The sequence below is a fragment of the Antennarius striatus genome, chromosome 14 (genome assembly GCF_040054535.1).
Source record: "Antennarius striatus isolate MH-2024 chromosome 14, ASM4005453v1, whole genome shotgun sequence".
NCBI classification, from domain to species: Eukaryota; Metazoa; Chordata; class Actinopteri; order Lophiiformes; family Antennariidae; genus Antennarius; species Antennarius striatus.
In genome coordinates this window covers 11,420,135-11,444,012 of record NC_090789.1, presented here as the reverse complement: position 1 = coordinate 11,444,012, position 23,878 = coordinate 11,420,135, and the positions used below count along the sequence as shown (strand labels likewise).

At 37.8% G+C, this 23,878-nt stretch overlaps 1 protein-coding gene across 2 annotated transcripts in view; it reads right to left on the bottom strand.

Annotated features, from left to right (window-relative positions):
- khdrbs3 (KH domain containing, RNA binding, signal transduction associated 3) overlaps positions 1-23,878 on the bottom strand; it is a 92,026-nt gene that overhangs the window by 12,240 nt on the left and 55,908 nt on the right. For both annotated transcript variants that reach the window (XM_068333520.1, XM_068333521.1), the window contains 4 exons: positions 19,313-19,459; positions 18,401-18,540; positions 13,596-13,776; positions 885-967 (listed from right to left, as the gene is read on the bottom strand). In XM_068333520.1, the coding sequence (XP_068189621.1) occupies positions 885-967; positions 13,596-13,776; positions 18,401-18,540; positions 19,313-19,459 (551 nt within the window). The remainder of the gene's footprint in view (positions 1-884; positions 968-13,595; positions 13,777-18,400; positions 18,541-19,312; positions 19,460-23,878) is intronic.

Sequence of the window (23,878 nt, the reverse complement as noted above, 5' to 3'; positions counted from 1 at the left end):
AGGTTCTTCTATTTAATATTTTGCATGACTTGTAAGTTTAAAATTGAACATTAAAATTTCTAAAAAAAATGTCACATTCAGCTGCCCCTCTTTCATTCATTCATTCATTCATTCATTCATTCATCCATCCTCTTATCCCCTTCTGCCGCTTTTGTGGGTCATGGAGGTTGCTGGAGCCTAACCTAGCTGACGTACAGGCAAAAGGCGGAGGACACTCCAAATGCTCCTGATAAATACCTGTCTCGGCAGCTGCGTTGTGAGTGCCACCATGTCCACATGCTAACTTTGTCTGCTGGTCAGTGCTGGTCAGTTGTCTAGGGAGATTTTGATAGCTTTTTTGTCCTCATGCCACAGGATAAAAGATCAATAAGGAAAATGAAGCCATGATCCATAAAATCACAACGCTGTGCTTAAAGCTGCTCCATGACATTCATTATGCTGCTGACATAGAAACATGGATTTGAAGAGGTGAAAATTCATTATTGATTATTGATACAAGCTCTAATGTTAAAGTCCAGTATATTACAAAGCCAACCCAAACAATTTACACCTCCCTGAAAGAATGCCAGACTGCTTCCTCTATTGGCTTTTCACCATGTCATGATAGACTCTGTAATGAAGTGTTTCCAGTAGAGATTTCCAAATTGAACACTAATTATATAACAAATTAAATATTATTAACATTCCATTGAAGCAAAGTGCAATATCCAAATGGCATATCCATATGAAAATATTTGTGTTTTTACAATATACCATTATGTTAAGTGGAGAGTTGTGGTGCTGCATATGGCGACCGAATAACCAGGACCCAATGCACAAGTGTAAGTACCAAAAACAGAAACAACAAAACAAAGTAAAACGAAACCAAAAAAAGTGTGACTTACTTTTGCCCTTGATTACTGTAGTTGCTGTCATACGATTCATATACCTGGTCATCATAAGATGTTCCATAGCCATCGTCATATTCCTTAAATAAAGGAGAAAAATGTCACAAGTTAAACAAGATGCATTTATAGGCTGATTGATTGACTGAAAACTGGTATAATATTACAATAAATAGACTGACATAAAAAGAGAAAGCCGAGAAGACACTTGTTAGATATGAGCTGCAGTGTGCTTGGTTACTTGTTATAAAATGTATTTCTGACAAGGTTTACCAAATGTTTTCAGTAACCATCAACTGCTTGCAGGGTACAAAAAAACACAATGCACAGAGTAGTAAAGATATAGGTCAAATAGACTGAATTGCTCCTCCTGGTACAGCTAATGATATGAAGCACCATTGGAGTGGAGGGCTACATCCCTGCCCTTGTCTCTGTGTCAACTGACAGTGGAATATAAAGACTGCTGAAACATTTCATCACCACCTCAAAAGATGAGCCTTGAACATCTGTTTGTGCTCCAGCAATCTGTCTCCCCCACCCCCAGCACTCTAACCAGTTCCCCACAAAGAGGAACATCAAAGTGAAACAGTGCTGCACCCGCCCTAATTTGGGATAAATGGGTCTTATGTTCCACAAAAGGCGTCGACCCCTAGCGACACATCTCTCATCCCTCACGCACGTCTTGGCTAATTCCATCTGCCCCTGATTTGCATGCTTGAAATGAATGTCTGCAAGATTTTGAAGCAAATGCTCATCACATCCACTTTATTATTAAGGCCCTAACTCCTGATTAGACACATGAATTTGAGAAAATGACAGCATTTGAATTGATTCTTGTTATCATTAATCCTCCAGAAAAGACGTACAAAGAACAATATGCAATTCCAAAGAAAAAAGACCCATAAGTAGTAGTACTTCCCTGTTTCTGGGCAAAATATTGTAATGGTACAACTTTGTACATCTCATGGTCATCCCACTTGGTCATTTCCAAAATGTATTTGTGTTGTCTCTCGTTTTTTAGCATGAATGTGAGATGTTCTTTTGTTTTGTTTTTGTTGGAGATCTCGATCAGTTCCTCTCTTTGTTGAGGACTCACTTTCCTTAAATTTATAAATTTGCCACTGCAGGTTTTTTGGAAAGTCAACAGTTCCGACACTTAGTTTGGAGAACAATTGTACATAATGTGGTCTTGATTTTCAATTTCTCATTTTGTTGCGCATTTTGATTCAATAAAACATTAAAAGACTAATGTGAAGTGATACTCCACTTTTGATGAGTTAGTTGTTAACTAAAGACTGTGAAGCTAATCGTATTTTTTTTCTTCATTCAGAACTGTTCATCCGACATGCAGACATAATAATGGTGTGGGCACTGAAGACAGGTATTGATTTTGTAGTAGCTTGTGATTGAACAGAACTGTAATATTGGTAAGTTCTTTCAGTAGCTTAGCAGTATGTTGACTTGATGTTACAGACATTCTTACTGCCTCAAACATAATAGATTTTGATGCTGAATTATGTAGAGCAAGTCAAAGAACCTCATGTCCTTATTATCTGTCACAACGTTCTATTAATTTACTTTGGATATAGAATGTGATTTATTTAATTTTACCTTGTTTTCAGGGACGTTTCACTTACTGAAAGCAATACACACATTTTCAGGTACAGAATGCTCATGTTCACACCTGGAATCAGCCCAGTTAAAGCACAGTGTGGTCTGCTCGCACTGAGCAGCTCCACTGGAGTAGTTCCAGTTAAGGGTCTTGCTTAAGGCCAGCTCAGTGGTGGTAATGAGGGTGAGTTTTTCATTTCACTCTGCTGGTCAGGGGGAATTGGGTTGGCGACTTTCCTATCACAAGGTTGCTTTTCCAATGCTGCCATTTTATTAACGAAGTAGATCATACCTGGTCATAGCAAGGCCCTTCTTATGCCAACATTAATGGTGAAAAAGATAAAGAAATTTATAGTTGAGGTCCCATATTATGCTTTTTTAAATTCATTTAATTGAGCTGCTAGATGTCCAACTACACTGTATTTGAAATGTCTTGCCCCAAACTGACCCGCAGTCCTCAATATCCTTGATTGGATATGGTTAAAATCACTTCTGTTCTGAAATGCTCCGTGTTAATGGGCGAGCCTCTGAACTCTCTCTGTCAACTGCTCACTCCCCCTCTCCTTCCCCCCTTGGGTTCATGTGCGTTTTGTGAACACACGCCACGTGAACGCGCACGCTCCCGATCGATTCCCATAGCCTGGAACTTCTTTAACTTTCAGTAACTTTGCTACCTATATATTTTGCTCTTATTTTTCTCGTGTTTTTCACTCTTGTTTTTCATGATTTAAGTGGTGATTTTTTTGCATTGAGCGTGGAGCTACTTACTCAGTCACGTTACTCATAGCTGTGTTTTGGAGAAAAACACAGTGTTCATACATGGGACAAAACAGCGGAGACAAGATATGGTTAAGGACAATCATTGCCCGCTAACAACACCGGGGAGCTAAGCTAACACAGTCTCATGAAACATGGGATGTTAACGGAGAGGTATGACAAAACATATTGTATTTGTGAAGTATATTGAACTGTTGGCCATTCCTTACTTTTTCTCTTTCCACTAACCTACTTCACAGTGACAAGAAGGAAGAATGTATCAACATAGCACTTTACTAATAGTCATAAGCAACTGTAAATCACATCATCTTTTTTAACTCTCTTTTGCTCTCTCTCTTTCTGTGTGTCTATGCGCGCGTGTGTATTTACCTCCACCCTCTGTCTCTCACAAGGCTGGGAATGAGTGATAAATTCACTTGTTGATTTCTGACCGGATTATTTCACATGCAGGGCTTAGGTCAGCTGAATGTAACCCTTGATTGGTGACAGAGAATGTCTTTAATGAGCGGTGCAGTCGCTTTGCATACACGCAGCTCTCACATCACTTAGAAAAGTTAAAGCTGCTTTTATTCTTAAAAAAACAGACAACAGTTCTGATTTTAGTAGTGTCCTCATCTGTTATGAAACTGGTTGTATATTCGCCGTGACGGATGCGCCTTACGTCGACACACACACACACACGCACACACACACACACACACACACACACACACTGATTATGCGTTCGTTATGAGGCTGGGGATAACCTTACGTAGACACACACACACACACACACACACACACACACACACACACACACACACACACACACATACCTGACTGAGGCAGAGCTAACTAGTTAGCCAAATGCTAGCTGACTTCAACAGCTTGTGAGAATTTTCAGTGTGTAGCTCTGGGCCAGGTCATTTCCTCACACTGCTACCTTAGCCTGAACGAACTCCACCTCAGGGATGACCATGCCCTTATCCAGGTGGACAATCAAATGTGACTCAGGATAGGTCAATTTCTATCTATCATGTACAGGTGTCAGGGACAATGCTGTGATTAAATTGATCATTTTGGCCTTACATTTTTCAATTTTTCTGCATCTATTGATGCAGGAAATGTTTGTTTTCCAGATTCTAGGGATTTGGTAGGGTTAAGGGGGACCACTCTGTTCGTATATGTTTTTCATACTAGGAACCCTGTAAGTTTAAAATGTTTCCATTGCATTAAATTGGTGTACTATTTTCTTATAAGCAACAAAATATTTTCTTCATATGTATGGGTTTTAAGTAACAACAATGCAATCTTTCATAACAATACACTGTTATGTATATAAATATGTCCTGTATATACTTAAGCAAACAAAGAGAAACAAAAATATGCAATATACACAGACTAAAACCTAAAGCCGAAATTGGTAATCCAAATAATGAATCTGAGAGAAGTTTCTGTAATGCTCTAACCATCTGATCTGAAGTTGAAATATATTGTTTAGTCTGTTTGGTTTTTTTAAAAATAAAGTCATTCCATTTCACTATATTGAAAGCTGTCTCTAATACACAGTTCAGACTGGGATAAACAAGAAAGTAATAAATATTGAACGATGAACATCTCTGAAGCAAGATGAAGGCAAAACCATAACTGTAATTGTGAAGGTAGCTGTAGCTGTCGACTGAATGTTTTATTTTTGTAAAAACAATGAGTCAAAAGTTCCTTGATTTCTTCTCACTGATTATGTACAAATTATAATTTTATGTACAAAAAACTATACTTGGAGTTCAGATACACGACAAAAAGAGGGTGAGAAGACATTTTGTTACCTTAATTATAAGATAAATAAGATAAAATAATCCTTTATTCGTCACACAGTGGAGCAATTTTCATGATTGAAGCAGTAGTATCCAGAGAGAATGGAAGAGTAGGATACACTGCAGTAGGATAGAGTAGTAGAAGAGAGATTCAATCAAACATACATATATACATATTAACAAATGTACAATATATGATTTACAAATTAAAACCAATATTAGTTTCTTGTGGGTAATTACACAAAAATATTAGGACATTTATTCATACTGCATGGGTTTCAAAAGATTTACTAAAGGCATCATGACAAGTAAGGGCTAACAGGCATATACTGTACAGTAAAATGAAAGTGAACTTGTCAAAACTGGAAATCATAAGAGTGTTGGCTTTGCTTACATAACTGAAAAGGTGGAGCAACTTAAAATAACGGATGTATGCATTCCATTAACCATTTGAGATTATAATCTCTCATAAAAAGTTATTTCAAATCAGTGGTACAACTTTTAGTTCATCATTTGGGACCCATTTGTTTCTAAATTAACATACTGAATTTAATTTCTTCCAGCAGAAGAAATAATTGTGTTTAAATTTCTTTCATGTACATTATTATATCACTCTATACAAAACCAGCAAGGGATGTTCTATAATTTAATATGAACCTAAAACTACTTGAGAGATTTTCATAAACCCTTACCTCTTGCGCATGTAGAGACGATGAACTCAATACATTTGGAAGTGGATCTAGATAAAGATATGGATACATTCTTCTTCTTTTTTTTATCACATTTTGAATATTTGTCAAGTGCTTTTAAACTTATTGGTGGATTACTGTAAAACTGGACTGGATAATGTTATCAACAAACATGTCTTGCTTGTTGGACCTTTGTTGGAGTTAGGGCTTTACTGGGTGCTTATTTAGTATATCCATAATTCAAATTCTTATGTAAAAGATGGCACATGCCACTACACCTGATACATAAACGTAGCATCTTCAATCTGAGAGTATGGTTAAAAGAGATAGTATGATTGATGGTAAAAAAAAAAATCAGAATTTTATTATATATATTACAGTACTGTATTTCATATTATCATATATATATAATGTACTGTGTATATAATATACACAGGTTGAAGCAAGAAAACAACTTCCTGCTGAACAACATGAGCAACGTAAAATCAGGGATGAAAAAGATCAGGTGCAAAAAGGGAGGCAGGCAGACAGCAAGAAGCCAGTAGATAGCAAAAGAGTTGAATTGTTTCTCCAACAAGTTTAACTCACTGCTCTCCTTGTCTGCTGTCATGTCAAACAACCCCCCCCCCCCCCCCACACACACACACACACACAGATACATGCACTCCAATGCTCCCTCCCCATCCTATTCAATCCCCAGCAGTCAACCCCGTAGACCCACCCCACAGAAGACAGCTCAAATTAGACCATCAGTACAAGGCTGTGGGATCAAACAGCATCAGCCCAGGTTCCTGAAGACACATGCCAGCCATCTGTCTGAGGATTCCCACCAACTCTACGACTGGAACCTGAGCTTGGAGAAAGTAGAAGGCTTCCTGCCTGGTCCCTGTCCCCTAGAACTCAACTCCATCCAGCCTCGAGCATTACCAAACAGTAGCACTGACATCACATTTAGTGAAGGTACAGATCTAAGATGTGCCACCTGCAGAAGTTCTCAGATGGTACTGTGGTGCTTGGGTGTAAAAGGAACAGACAGGAAGGGGAGTAACAAAAGCTGGGGGATGGGTTTGTGGGGTGAATTACCTGCTTCTCAAAGGGTTAAGACCAAAGAGATGTTGACTGACTTCTAAAGAAAGGATAGCCTCACAGTAGTGGAGACAGTGGAAAAGTACTTGGGAGTAAACATGGACATCTTTGCTGTGTCCAAGAAGGACACATGTGACTCTACATCTGTTTGTTGTTGGGGGAGCAGCATTGGAGAGAGTGACGCAAACATAATCGACAAACACTGACACTCTCCAATAGATCACCACTGTGAGACAGAGGCCCCGTCCACACAATGACGGAACTTTTTGAAAATGCAACTTTTTTGTTGCATTTACGCATTCCATCCACACAACAACGCAGATATCCGGAACGAAAACGCAACTTTTCGAAAACGCTGGCCAAGGTGGATTTTTTTGAAAACGCTGGGTCTGTGGACGGTGTATCCGCAACTTTTGTTATCCAGGGGGCGTGTCCCTGGGACTAAAACCGCTGTGACGTCATGCATGTGACCCGAATCTACTTGTACAAACAGAGCTAAAACCAGCTATTTTCTGATGTATAACAGCTCCACGTGCACTTAAATATTTGTTCGTCTGTTTCTTTATTTATGTGTCATAAAGTTTATATATGTATTTATTTATTCATTCATTCATGTTCCTTGCCAAAGACGCCGACGCCAGTTCTGGGTCAGACTGGGGCACACTGTCTGCTGTTGGGAGAACTCTGTGATGGAGGTTCTCCTCCAGGAGGAACACCGTGAATTTCCACACGTCCCGGTCCTCTCTCCTGTCATGCTCGGAGTTGTTCTGCTTATACACGTGTTGATAAACTCACTGATGTGTTTACGTGTGGACGGAGATTTTTTTGAAAACGCTGTCGTGTGGACGCAAATTGTTTTCGATGCGTTTTCAAAAAGTTGCATTTTCAAAAAATTCTGGCATCGTGTGGACGGGGCCAGAGAGACACTCTACTTGGTTTAACAACAGCGCCACACATTGCACCTCAAACAAGTTGTCACATCCAAAGTCCATACACAAGCCTAAAATCATGGTGGTAAATTACTCAAAATTCATGTCATATTGTGTGTAATCTTTATTCTTTAGATATTCTTTATTAAATGCCTTATATTCCTGTCCATTTCTCGTCCATATTTATTACTTATGGTGGGTATGCTGTGTGCTTTGCTGTAATAGACTGCAGTAAAATCATAATTTCCCAGTTTGGGATGAATAAAATAAATATCTCATTTTTCTTCTCATAACTTTGATATTCAAAATGCAATTGTCAAGCCTATTACCTATATAAAATTGTGTTACCAAAAATGAAGCCACATAATCCTGACTGCTTCTTGCAGTAATTTGGTGGTGCTTATAATGCTGATTTATGTCTACATCTCTTTTTCTGAAAATGTTGGTTTCATTATCTGATGCTGTGAAAGGCGGTGAAACATAACAACTGGCAGTAAGATTACAAATGAGGCGGATTGATGCATTGTTGGGAACTGATTCCATGAAAATCAGTGCTAAGAATGTAGTAAACAAACAAAATCTAAATGTGCGATATGTCATCCAGAAATCTTGCAATCTCATCATTACATTTTTGGGGACCAATCCGGATTTCTAGACAGCAGCAAGCTATCTTGGCAAGTCTGAAAAACATTTCTTTGGGTGACACAACCAGTATGACTATTTTTACAGGCAAATGATCAATAGAAACCAAAAACAGAATACAAAAAATACAATTCAAGACATCTTTATATCTGCTGAATACGCAGGAAGCCATCTCTGAACAACACAGTTTTATTTGAACTCTTCACTCCCTACATTCCTATTATTTCTGTTCACTACTTTATGTAGACCTTTAAAGTTTTAGCAGAGCAGGTTTTAGACACCCTGATTAGCTTTCAGCACAAGCCATGAACCATTATTGTGAACTGAGTTCTCCACTTTGCTTGATTGTGACTCTATACAAGGGCTGTCCACTTCCATTGGACAGCAGTGCTTGTATTAAAGACCATATTAAACTTTAACAATGGCATGTTATTGCCATTTATTAGAGTAGATACTCTATAATTGAGTTACAAGCAGACTGAGAGGAGAAACATGCTTGGTTTATAAAGTATATTCAGCTGTTTAAATCGATTCTATTCTTTGGCATCTGACACATGGAAGAACTACTTTAAAATTGAATACAGGCATGATGATACTGTGCTTCAAGCTATTATAATACAGCATCTGATGTGTTTGAATAAAAACACAATTTACTAAAATATCTTATAGAGCAACAATAGCGCAACAATTTATATAGAGACAGTTTCTAACACCAAACCAGATTAGTGTGACAGTGAGATGTTGGGGAATAGAGACAGACAGGAGAGCGAGCGCAGTCTCTAAGTGAGTCTTTCATTTGTATGCCAGTGGATGGCTGAGAGGCGTGTTGTTAAAAGATAAGGACTGGCCTCTGAGGCCACTGAACAGCAGTATCACAGCCGCTCCACTGTGCTCTACAATAACACTATAACAGATAGAATGCCACTGACACCCACAGCAGGGTTTTCAAATGCTGGATTTGTTCTCTGCGCACTGCACTAAATCCAAATGATTTTAGGAACACATTATTGTCACATTACGAACTTTGTTGAGAACAGCACATTTCGCATGTCCTCTCCTAAAACCTCAAGGTCTCACAAATACAAACAACAAAGAAAGAAATTAAGCAAATCGAAAGAAAACAAAAAGCCTGTTTCTACGCAGATGACTTTCAACCCACTGCCATCTGTTCAAAGAAAACTGCCGCGCCTTTACACAGCTGTGCCACATACTGGTATTAACTTCTAGACAATAAAAGGAAAATAACACGCTATGATGTTGGTAATATACACACACACACACACACACACACACACACACACACACACACACACACACACACACACACACACACACACACGCACACACACTTTTAGACCAAAACAGTTAATCTATCTCTGTCTTCAATTAGTCATTTATTTAACTTTTCATAACAAAATATTTCAGGATTCCGAAGAGGCTGCAATTTGCTGAAACTTTTATTCTGCAGAAATAGAAATCATTCTGAGCATATCAGATTTATGATGTCAAATACCTGTCCCATGCATCAAGTTGAAATATAAGTACTCTGTGTTACACAATGATAATACCTTCCTTTCCATTATTTTACTTTAGCACATCTTTGTCTCCACATCTTTTTCTCATATGTCAAATATTATAAGGGAAAGTCACAGACCTGGAACCTACTTGTATGTAAGGTCTCCCTGGGTGGGCTGAGGTTGGGCAGGTCACCATCAAGAAGACATTTAGTATTTATTATGATGCAAGAAAGACATAGTGAGTGCGATACTTCACCTGCTCTCTTAAAAGCATCAGAAGGGTCCAAAGTTAAAAAGTATGTCTTGAAGGCTGTCCGCCACACTGGTGAGTCTTTCTGCTAAAACATACTGAGTCGTGCGCACAATGACGTACATTCTAAAGTCAGATGATTCACAAATGTAAATGGCCACAAAAGTTATTGAAAAGGAAATTCTGTAGTTTTCTTTGACCTTTGGGGGCGCAACATGAAGAGTCACCAAAGTTGAGAGGATTGGTAGTCTTCACAAGAATAACGCATGAAATTTCATTACAATCCATCACACGAATGAAAATTTTGGTGGGACTTTATTTCTATGAATGTACAATTTATCAAACTTATAATAAATGTTTCAATGGTAGACACATCGGTAAACATTTGTAAATTCACACTGATCAGATGGCTAATGAAACTAACCAAAGGAGGTTACTGTAACAGAAACTAAACATAGCAGCATAGACAATATGGAATGATTGACATGTCTAAATAGTAGTGGAAATTACAGACAATAGATCAACAGTGGTAGACATGTGGAGTACAGCCTGAGGGGAATGTTTATATTTTAATGCCACCACTGCCAGCTAAGACCCATAATCCTCACAATGGATTATTATATCTGGGGATTGAACAAAAACAATACCACCCCCAATATATTGCACATTTGTTGGCCTTCTCACCTAAAGTAACAAAAGTTCGGTATGGTTACAACTAAACATGGTTGTACAATACTGTATTTACATATGACTAGATTTAGCAAGAATGTGAATTTCCTCCACTTGATTAGCGCTAAGAGATTTCACATTAGCTCAGTTTAAACTGCACAAAAGGTTTTATATACAGCCTTATTTCTTAAGTGAGAATTATAGCAGGTTTTATTTTTCCCGAATTAGCAGCCGGTAAGACATACAGTATTTCAATGCCAAGTAATGAATTGCATGAAATGAGATTTGGCAGCAGACATTGTAACTATTCAAGACTGATTGGGTTAGCAAAACTGAACCACAGAGTAAAATCATTTTGTGATTTTGTTTGCAATAATTAGAGTCAAAGTAATTTAATAAAGACACAAAAAAGCCAAACTATCCAGACACTGAAGATACTGTTCAACAATGTGTCTTTGGGACAATGTGGCCACGAGGGGAACAAGGTCTGGTGCAATTTGTCTCAAATAGAGAAAAAAAAAAAAATTACCTTTGCCTTTGACAATGCAGCACTGGAGAACGAGAATGATGCGAACATGAGTATGAGTGAACATTAAGCAGTGATAAATGACAGCAACACATGTGAACATGAAACATGCCTTTGTCATTTTATTGATGAATACAAGAGTCTATTTGTCAGTACCCAACTGAGAACACTTGTCCTGTTATTGTGATACATTCAGATAATGCAGAGTCAAATTCATTCAGCCTCTAATTTGCAGTGATGTAGTTGGATTTATCATCCAACAGATGTTTAGGGTGTTTTTTTCACCACAGGTGCGAGTGTTGGGGGATGCAGTTTACAACAGTGGCAATGATGGGAAACAGCTGGTTGAGGAGTCATTCTCTATGACCTCCACACATTTGAATTGCAACCTCTGAATAAACCTGTCACATGTGGTTAGGTATGGGCTGCTGGGGCAATTTTCCAACGTGGGCCACCACCTCTCTCCTTCAGTCTGCTAAATATGCAATGTTGACTCTTGAGTCCCTGTGGGACCTGCCTTGACAGTGCAGCAGGACTCTCTCTTGGGATATGAAGAAAGAATTTGACTCTAAGCCTAATATATCCATATCTGGAACCTAATGATAGCTCCAGTCAGACTCCCAAAAGACTCTGCAGGTAAGCTATAAGACTAAAATCACTCTAATGGCCACAATAACAAATACACAAACTTCTACTCTAAAGTAAGGCAAAAACATAGTAGGGTCAATTAGTAATGTGGATTATTCAGTGTTGCATGCTTCATTCTGCCCTGTCTTGGAAACTTATCGGATGTAGTATCTGCTTCTTAAGCAGATACTACCTATTCTTGGTGCTACAACACACTCTTCAAAAGGGTCTGTTCACTGCTCACGTCGAATTATGCATTTTTGAACATACAGCGGTATGCAGTCATGCATACTGTTTGGTTATGTGAGCCGAAGTTGTGTGATATGTGTTTGATACATAGTTTTGATTCTTGAGAGAGCAGTCTTCTAAAGCCATATTTACTGTATGACCCAAATGAACTTTAGTTGTTTGGAACTCTTTTTGGTTTTCCGTTTGTGAAGGTTATAGAGAGTACCAATTAATTGTCTATAATCTCTTTAGCAAAGATCGCAAGCAAATGTAACAAAATTTTAAAATGTAGTATAAATACCACAAAATGGTACGAGAGAGTTATCACATACAGTTCACAGCATCGACATTCAGCACATCCGTAAATAGCAGCCTTAATCTCTTTTTATGTTTTTGACCCAGTTTTTTGAATAAATGACAGCAGGGAAACTCACGCTGTGGTCAAATGATGAAGTGCAGAAGTTCTTCTTTTTGGTTGCCAATGAAAAACCTCAAAAGGAAAGCATATGAGCTGTGTGCCACAGCCAAACCTCTTGCTGCACTTGCTGAAAGTTTGAGAGTGGGGCCAAACTAACTTTAGAGTAACAGAATGTACCTGTTCCTTTCAGGTCTTTGTTAAGATGTAATGATTTTCAAAATTAGACATGTTGACTATTCCAGAATGTTTTAATACGGTCATGTTAAACTCACGGATATTTTCAATGTGTATGGCTCTAATCATCAAACCATCAAGAAAATGAAAGTGTCTTCACTGTCTTTCTTATGTCAAAAGACTTCACCCTTATCATTCCAGCACCGTTATGCAGAAAGCAATGCTTCTCCTGTAATGAGAAGGTGTTGAGTTTTCTTGGCAGCTATAATCTAACAGACAGATGCTGTTGTGATGTATTGAAGGCAATGCCCCATAGATTTTAGGGATTATAGGAGCTCAGTCTATACTGGATCTATAAGTAATACAAATTTAATCGTGGCTTAATTTTGGTCATTTAATTATGTCCCCCTTCGCTGATGACACTTTATGACACTGGAGAACAGATATGGTGTAATTTGTGAAACTAATGTAGAACTATCTGCCAATGGAGACAGACAAGTATGTTAGGACTGTAACTATAATAATTCTCTGAATTAATTTTTGTATTACCCTATGGCAGGGCAAATGACATATTTATTTGTGATATTAAACAAAGCAATCAATATTTTAAAAATGAATCATCCGGAGCTGACGTGAGCAAATGCTTGATCAAACATTTAGTGATTAGCAAAAAAAGTTAAAATTCTTTATTCAGTCCAATGACAATTACAAAAACAATTATATCAGATGTAATTTGGTCTAGCACTTTTCTAGCACAGAACTTTAATTTACTCACGTATTCGCCATATGTGTCCTGAACAATGGGGGGAGCTGGCCGATACCCGACAGTTGGGGGGGCACCTCTGGCTCTTTGAACCCCTCTCCCTCTGGAAGATGGAGCTCTGCTGGGCGGAGCTCCTCTAGGTGCTGCTCCACGAGGTACGGCTGCATGCAAGGGAGGTACTCCTCCTCGACTCCTGACAAAAACACAAGCATCAAGCTTTTACAATAAATACATTTCATGTATGTCTCAAGCATGAAAGTAAACCTGTTTCATCCTTCAAGATGAGACCAACTAACATACAGACTTTGATCTCAACGTCTAGCATTACACATCATTTCTATGAGATGACTACTCTTTTTGTGAATTACTTGATAAGCATATTACTTTATTATGTTAGGAGTCAAGCTGCCTTCTTTACTTCCACTCGTAATCATTTAATAGAATGGCTTGGTGAAACTGTGGTGACTTGCAGCAGCAGGTTATGGGTATACTGTAGTAGGTGGAGACAGCAAAACAGCAAGTTCGTTCACATGTGAAAAATGAGTCCCATCCGTTACATAAAACACAGCAGCATTACTGTGTAAGAACAATGAAGATGCCAATGTATCTGACTGATGTGTGATGGCTGTTCCTTTGAGCATTTGTTAATCACAAATATGCAATTTCTAAGTAAAGGTTTGGACAAATATTTAAAAATATAAGAATATATCCACTGAAAGAGGGTGATCTGCAGGTAACAACATGAATTAGTGCAGACTAAAGAGTCAAAAATGCAGTATAATCATGATGGAAGAAAAGTCAAAATCCTCTGTAGGATATCAAAGGAAGTCTGACCTTGAGGTTGTGTAACATCTTTTTAGAACGACTGAGCTTTCTTTTAAGAGCAGATTTGAAGAAGCAGTGAAAAAAAGGGTGCTCGCCAGGTCATTTTCTTTCAATGTATCCCATTTCAACTGTGCAGCATGGTCTAACTTTTCAGATCTGGGGCAGAGTGAAGAAAAACTTCCTCTAGTCTTCTGACTAAAGGGAAAACCACATGATGTTTGATGATGATGTTTATGTAACACACACACACACACACACACACACACACACAAACACACACACACACACACACACACACACACACACACACACACACACACACACACATACATACTTACACACACACACATACACACACATATAATCACATATATCTGATCACCCTAAAGTACAAAAAAAAAAGAGATGGTTGCTCATATTTGAAAGCCACTAATATACCGTACATGGTATTGGTATTGGTAACTGTATTTCACATTTATAAGTCTGTGTTAGCAAACTGAAATTAGACATAGCAAACTCTAAATACTCTAAATTTAACAGCCAAATATGTAGCTGGCTGAGGGATACACAAGTCCTTCGCTGTGACCTTGTTTTTTTTTTCAAAATCAGATGAAAGAACTATGTATGCTTTCTTTTCCAAACACAACAGACAAACAATACCACACTGCGTTTGTTTTTTTGTTTTCTTTTGGGGTTTTTTTGTTTTTTTTTACTTTTTCTAAAGTACATCACTGGCATAGAAAACTCTAACACTCTTCTAATGGCCAAGAGTATTTTTCCTTGAAGTCGTGTGAGGTCTCAGAGGAGCTTGAATTAGTGTGGGTTCACAGGGATAGAATGAAGGCAAGGACCTACTGAAGCTAATTTGCACATAAAGGCTTTATGCAAATTTGGCTTTGCTTGGCTAATGTTTAAGGACACTGGACACTCTATCACTGTGTACTGCTAGACAGTATTTAACAAGCACTTAGATTTACCAAATGTACTCAGCTAAGAGTGTGGCTCAAAAGAACAAGAGAGACCCCCTTTTACCCCAAATGCTCCTTATGTAATTTTAAAATGTCTCCTGAAAGCATTTTAATCAGAAGTCACTCGTAACATCAAGCACTGATGATGAAAACTAAATTTGATTTTTTTTGTTTTCTTTAAGGACAAATGGTCAGATGTTGATAATCAATTGTGCTGCAGTGCCAGAAAATAGAAAAAAAGAAAACAACTATAAACACGTCATATCTACTGAACTTTTTTGTAGATGAGACAATCACAATTATCCGGTTATTCGCCTTGCAGGAGATGAGTCTGCTGGAGCAGGGTACACCCCACATGAGAGCCAGCTCATATTGCGGCCACACAAAGGACAAACAAACATTCACGCACTCACACCTACGAAAAATTTGGTTGAAGACCAATTCACTTAAACTACATGTGTGTTGAGGTGGGAGGAAGCCAGAAAACTCAGTTAACTCAAGCAGACATAGGGAGGACACACAAACAAATATTAATAAGATGATGCCAAATTACTACAGTGCAGTCCACCGATTAGCATAACATCACAATCAACACAAACTGTGATCAATGTGACTTATTTCTAAGGAAGAAATATTTACATTTAAAGAACTCAGCTTGATCCTTTTAAATTTTTTAAAAATTAGATTATTAATGAGTATTTACATACTGGAATTACTTGTACTGGTAGTGATCTGCTAGATTCAGATTACCTTCTTGAGCATGGTATAAAAAACATACAACAACAAAGCATGTAATTCAGTTAAAACAACACAACAATATGCAATTTTACCAAAAAAGTAGGATGACATAGCTGCACATTTAAGAGGAGAGAAAGATGAGGGGCCCATATTCAGAAACAATGTGGTTGAAATGATAAAAGGTAAGTGTTACTGCAGCCCCTCTATCAGAGAACATTGTTGTCAGAGACTCCCACGTAATCTGAGTTTGAGACTTGTTAAAATTTAAATAAAAATACCATAAAACCATGCAACATAATTATCCTAAAGTGAATTGCTCCCATGTGTCTGCATGGAACAGGATAACAGGAGGAGTAAAATATATGAAAGAAGCAGCAGAAGTGCAGCTTGGAGATAGTAATCAATGAAAGAGGAAAAGAAAAAGAGAGAGTCCTTCAGACCTGAGCTTCTAAGCTTTATTGACAGCTTAGTCACTCAACAGTTTTAGACTCAGTTTTGTTTTGTTTTTTTTGTTTTTTGGGGGGGGGTTGTGGTTTTAAAAAAACAGCCTGCAAATAATAAGCTAAAGGTGAAGTTATACAGCTTAACACAAAAGTAATATTAGCAGCAATTCTTTGGTTTGTAGTATTTTTTCTGTCATGTGCGGTTTTACTTGGCTTGTTCTCCTGGAATATTTTCATTTCAGTACACCAGAACAAACTCACTCATTTTTTCTTAAATTAATGCATAATTTAAAAGACAAAAGAATGCAGACTTCATTCTTGACACTTTACATATTCATTATGCAGTCTCCTATGTGCAGGTTCTGCGATGTTGTAACGTCCTTCTTTCACCTCTAGTTACGAGGAAACACAATAGGTGCACCAAAATGGATCATTAGCACATAATTTTAAAACCAGACGTATAAAAATTACTCAGACAAGATGGAGTGGCCAGAAAAGATTGGAATGGAACAGAAACATGGCACAGCACTATTAGTCAAATTACCTACAGACTCAAAATTACATATGGAGAAAAATAGAATAGTGATCAGAGTGAGGATGTTTTACTTGTGTTTAAGGAAAATTGTGTTTCAATGCTATTGCTGAATTTAAATACACTTTATTTTTTTCTTCCTTGGTTTCAACATCCACTCACTACATTCTGAGGTGAATGACCATCCTCCAAGGTTGCAGTAGTTTTTATGCTGTGTTTACTATTAAATCTACTTTTTGTTTTCTATTTAATCTGTTGTCTCCTGATGTATCAATAATCTAGGCAGTTATAATGACTTCAAAATTTTAATTTAATTTTTTTAAATTTAATATACTGTTTTGATCCCCGAAGGGAAATTAAGAATGCACACTCTAGCTAATGATTCAAACGCATGCATACATATACAGTATATACGGTATATATTAGTGTGTACAGGCCCCTGTAGCACACACACACACACATACACAAGGGGGCCTGTAGGCATGCAAGGGAGGTAGAGTGGCAGGCAGCTCCTTCTTGGTGCGCCTCGAATGAGCAATTTGTAAAGGGGACGGCACCTTGCTCAAGGATGCCTCAGCAGTGCTCCACAGGTGAGCTGACACCTCCCACTGTCAGCTCACACTCCGGGTGTTTTTGGGCGGGAGCGGGAATCGAACCGTCAGTTTTGAAATCATAGGACGACCGCTCTACCGCCCGCTTTACCACTGAGCCACTGCCGCCCAAACTATAATTGTATCCATTACAAAATTTTCTCTTGTATAAAGTTTAACTATGTTACAGTAAATATGGGGAGTCAAAATTGCCATGCTTTTATTTATGTCCAAACTTAGATTTCACATGAATGCATCAGCTCACCTTCACTTGGAGCACACATCACTCCCAACACACATTGTTGACAGACTCTGTTGTCATTGTCAATTTAATTCTGATGGCTGTCTTGTACTATCTTCTACTATCTTATCTTTACTGCTAAGAAAAAAAAAGACATAATAGGAACAAGGTAAAGAAACTCAAGTGAACCTTTGGCGCATTTTGTCGCTGTAATAAATCTGGGCTGAGTTAGTAGAAAGTTTGTATGTCTGAGTGAATGTCTAACACAGTGTGTGTAAGGAAAGTATCTTTCAAGAAAAGAAAAATGAAATAAAAAATTGCTTTTCACAGACATCAGTTTGTTGGAAAAAATGAAAAGACTGAATGCAAGAGTATTATTACAAGGGACAGCATTAACTTCATTACTGTAAGAAATCCCCTAGCTGAACTAAAGTGCATGTATACATAACTTGCATGCAAACAGACTAGGAAACAGAATACCTGGGAGGACCTGCAGCAGGCGTCCCTCTTCCACGAACGGCTGACTTTCCCCTCACCGATGGCACCTTGGCATCCTCTGAACCACCATTCAGGTATGTGAGCTCCTGCAGCTGCGCCTGTCTGATCTCATCATTGTAATCCTGTACACAGACAGGCATGGCGTTCACAAGCACAGACGTGCAGACTCAGACAGCGATAGACTCGCTTTCAATTACACTGTATTAAATTTGGTGCTTTATCTCCAGGGCTACAGCCCCGGGAATATCTAATTAGTGTACTTTACAGTACAGCTGTGACCGCTGTTCCTGAGGCTGCAAAACATTTCAGATCTCCTGCTGATAAATTCTCGGGAACCCGTTTGCTTTTATCTTCTTAAGCAGTTTTTTTTTTTTTTTATTAACACTAATTTAAATTACATAATTAAAATGGAAATAAGTCTTTAATTGATTGATATTATTGTTACGTGCCAAAACAAATATATTTAATGGCAAAAGTGGGGAAAAAGGGTCTGCAGATAATTAATGGTGATATGTAAATCGTGACAGCTGCAAGCATCAGAAAGATCATCTATCATGAAGTAAGGAAATGTAAATAAGCACTGTGCTGCTGCCAAAGAGGGTTTGGTCCATGCAGCATTTTCAGTGATGCTCTTTTAGTCATGTTTTACTCAAGACTTCCCACCACGAATCACACACAGCTGTTTTTCACACGCTGTGGTGGCCCTGACAGAATCGTACAAGACGCAGACAAAGGGTGTAAGTGAAAGAGAGGTTTGTCTGTGATCACTCTCTTCACTTTGGACAGCTTAAAATGAGCTGGCCGGGACCAAAGAGCAGCCAAAGGGAGATTCAGAGGGAGATAAAGGAGAACTAGATGGTGTGAGGCTGTGAGTGTACAAGGAGGAGAACATACTGGTATGAGAAACTTCTTGATCTCCTCCAGAGCGTGACCCATTCGGGCGTAGGCTTCAGCAGGTGGGGCGAACACCTCAATAAGGACATGAAGATCTTCGTTCAGGTGATGATATTTTGCTTCGCCACTCTGCCGTAGCTCTTCTTCCTGATTAAAAGCAAATATTCAAGCATCAGTGAGCACAGTAATGTGAATGGGTTTGCTGTCACAGCACGGAAAGTCATTTTATTTTATATATCATGGCAAGGTTTACTGAAACAAGTTAAAACAAAATTTTAAGAAACGTAGGCCATATTCATGCAGGTTCTTATGAACAGATCATCATTACGATTTTTTTCTATTGCCAGCTATCAGCTTTACCTGACTCATTTTTCTCCTAACACAGACGACTGTCATCACAACTAAACAGCAGAAAAAGCATATTAACTTTAGTGATTTATCACTATTGCTCTCTTTGTTGTATTTTATGTCACCTACATTGTGAAATACAGTATATGCACCAGCTATGGAAGGGAAATACTTGTTTTTTTGTTTCACTCAATATAGAGTTGAGTAGTGTGTCAATAAATGTAGGTAAAAGGTCATTTTGTAGATCACAGGATGGTGAAAATAGTCTTCAGATAATCTATTTGGAGAGTCCATTAACTGTCACACTTTTGGTGTTGTGTGTCTTTTTAATTAAACAGCAAAAGGAAAATCTGTAAAGATCTAAAAATCTGAAAATACGCATGTTCTTTTATACACTGCAAAAGCCATACAGACTATCCTTACTGAACAAGTATTTTCAGAGGAGACATGCGAATCCGCAGAAACAGTCAGCTAAATACGATTGTGGATTTTAGAAATTATTTACTTCCATACACTATTGTAATACTGCCCTTAATACATGAAATTACATTTAATATAAGCATGAACATTCATTAGCATGGTAGAGTTAGATCAACAGCTTGAAAATGGCATGTGATATCCACTGTAATATGATCCTTAACTCAGTTGTTAAGTACACTGCCAATAAGGTCTGTTAATTTACTTTTGTCATAAGAACCTCATTTTCATGAACTGTATTAAAAACCAAAAGATTTTCAGTGGCTCTGAATTTCATCGATCACCTGCTACTACCAAATATTTGCCAATGTGTACATTGCTGCAGATTATATCTTTCAGGAGATTTAGGCAGATGTGCAGGCATAAAAGAAAGTGCTACATTTGTTATTTTGTCACTCAAACGCTTAAAAGTGGAGCAGAATCCAGTCGATTTTCTCCACCTCTGCCTACACAAACTGTAAACAACAGGGGGCTGCATGGGCCATTCAGGCCCGACAGAAACAGGCCAGCATAATGTTATTGATGGCAAGAAATAGGACAGCAAAAACCCCAAATGTCTCCCTCTACATAACACAAAGGAAACAACAGGTTTGGCGTCCCAGTTTCTTCTTTAAAAAAAGAAAAGAAAAAAAGTCTTTGCCCGGGCAATTCCAAAGGCAGTAACTTCCACTTTTCCTTCTCTCTCTCCAGTATCAGGCAAGTCAATGTCTCTGATGTCACCTAATTATAAATAACCTTCTTTTAAGAGTGCCTGTGGTATGTTAATGATATGTTAATTTTCCTCATAAATCTGTGCCTTACGAGCAGAGGGCTCCTTTGCACAGAACGCCAGTCCTACTGGATGCCGGTGATGAGCAGGGAGCCTAAGCATGGTGTTTGAAAGAGACGACTGCTTTCAGATCTGTCCATCTCCTTCCCTTTAATGTGCTCCTTTATGTATTTGCATGTAAAGCAGCATGAAAAGTAACCGTTATCTTGTGCTGTAACTATTTTTTAAGTCATGCAAAATAATGTTGACTTGTGTCATCTGTTGACATCTTCTTTCAGAGTATTCATGCTTTTACTTCATCTTTCTATCAATATAGTCAATTTCACAAGTGGAAATGTCAATTTTATATATAGATAAACCTCATTTAGTGTGATAACAGTCCGTATGTGTAACACATCATTAGCATACAATATTATGGACATCATAGCAGCTTTCATCTGTGGGGAAACCATATCCAGCACTGATAAAAAGCACTGGCGATCCATTAAACGGTCCAGCTTCATAGCTAAAGGTTGGAGTTTACAGTCTGTCTGTTTATCATATCTATTGGCACCGTCTTCTTGTTGATAATTTTTTTCTATGTAAATCTGCTTTTTAAAATGTGCCGATACCAGAAGGCAACAATGACAAATCTCAGAAGTAAAAAATAATATAAAACTGCAAAATTTCCTGTCAAATACAATTAAGGACAGTGAAAAATATTCAATCACAATGACAGGTGAGACATCACATTAAATGCATCATCGACATCTAGCTTTATAAGACTATCCTATGATATTTAAAGTTTGAAGAAATCCTCCTTTAACTGAACTATAATGTCCTTTTTTAAAATAATAATAGAACATATAAGTGTTATATATAAGTGACTGTTCTTTTATTTGTTTTTAAAGCAATAAATGGACTGTCACCAGTCGCTGGACCACTTCTAGCTTCTAACATATATTAAAATTGAAAGCTCATTGATACTTACACCAGATGCAGTTAGTATATCTTCTTCATAAACTGATATTTATGGCCTCTGATATTTATGGCAACTACGAGAGCAACCACTGTGACTTTCTCCATATAACTTCCTTTGAGCCACAGAGATAAAATGTCTGAAAACTATTGCACATATACCAATGAGTTACATCATTTTACTGTGTGAAATCTTACCATGTGCATGAGTTCTTTACTTTTCAGCCCTAAATAATAATGGCTGTTGTTTATTACAGCCACTAGCTCTTAATGTGCTTACCAAGTGGTCAACCATTTTTGGAAATTACTGAATATTCAATAAATGCAACTCTAGAAGAAGACAGGGGTTTACATTTTATAACCACGGTCATGATCGACTAATTGTTCAGAATGATGTATAACTGTTTATAAATATATCTGTCATGACGACAGAAACTTTGTTATCGCGAGTTACTGTATTTGTTTTAACACTCTATGCCAAGAACCTTGGAGGTTTGTCATGACGGGAACATAAACATTGCTGACAACAGCAGTGGGATATTCCAGGGGGAGATAAGAAGAGATGCAGAGACACGGTCAGCAGCTCCGGGACAGGAGTGCATACATTGTGTTTCATTATCATATAGTGGTGCAGCACTCATTCCCAGTGGTGGTCTAAGAAGTTTGCTGATTCATGTTAAAATCCAAATATTAGTTTTTATAAGCTTTTTCTAACGTATCTGTTGAAATACAAGGTGCTTTACATTTCTACGGGTCGTTACAAGGGTGATGAATTGTAATTGTCAGTGTCTGTGTGTTCGTCCGTCCGTCCAACAAATATCTTCACAACAGTTGCAGCTAGAAAGATGAAACAAAAAGCACATTACTCGGGTGGCAAAGGGATGAAAATGAGATGATGACCTTTGACCTTGAGAAAACTAGGTCGAGGTAAAATTTCAACTTTTGTACATTGTTTTGCACATAACTCAGGAAGCGGATAGATAGAAAGATAGACAGACAAAACAAACCTGATGAGATACAATCACAAAACAACATTTTCAGGAAGCCAGAGGCACAAAAATGTGTAGGTCAGGGTAAAATTTTGAATTCAGGGGTATCGCAGGATCTTGCAGTCTCTGATTGCCTTGTTGTTGTTGTTGTTGTTGTTGTCTTATAATTTTAACTATTTTTGAGAGACCTGTTGTTACTTGGTCCCTTGTGGATTCGCTAATGTGCTTTTGATTTCATTTCCATTACCATCTATCAACAGAGGTCTGCAATGAATACAGCTAGCACTGCATTGATCTGCTACATTGTCATCAATAATGTTGACACTTACGTGAACATCGGACAAATCTATTATTGCAGCCCTCACATGATGTTCTTGTAAGAAAATAACACAAGACGCACAAAGGAAATACAGTAATACCTTGACATAGGAGCAACACAACATCCTTTTTTTTTTTTAGATACAAGTCATCGCTCAGTCCATCTTTTTGTTCAACATACGATTGAACCCATCGATGGACAGGAACAAAGTCAGCTGAGTTCTCAATTTGTCCTTTCCTATGTGTTGACGGATGGATACATCATCAGCTGAGACCGGATCTCGATCTTTCCTACTTTTTGACTGCAGAATAAACTCATAGCTTGTGTGTGCTCATAACTTTTGCATTTCTTTTCATATATTTTCATGGTTTACATAACTTATATACAATTAATTATTCACAAGAAGGGTAAGTATGTGTATTGTTACTAAAATTATGTTTGTTTTTTCATAATTTAGGGTGTTTGGGGCTTTTCTACAAGGCTGGTATGCATTAAAATATTTTTAGTAATTTCAAATGAGAACAATTTGTTTGAGTTATGAGCTGTTTGACTTACAAGCTCAGTCACGGAGTGAATTAAATTTGTATCGCACGGACTACTATATTATATCCACACATCCTATACTTTACACTGCTCAACATCACCAGCAAAATCCCAAGATATATACAGAGTATTAACACAGCAATGGAACAAAACAACACAAAAAA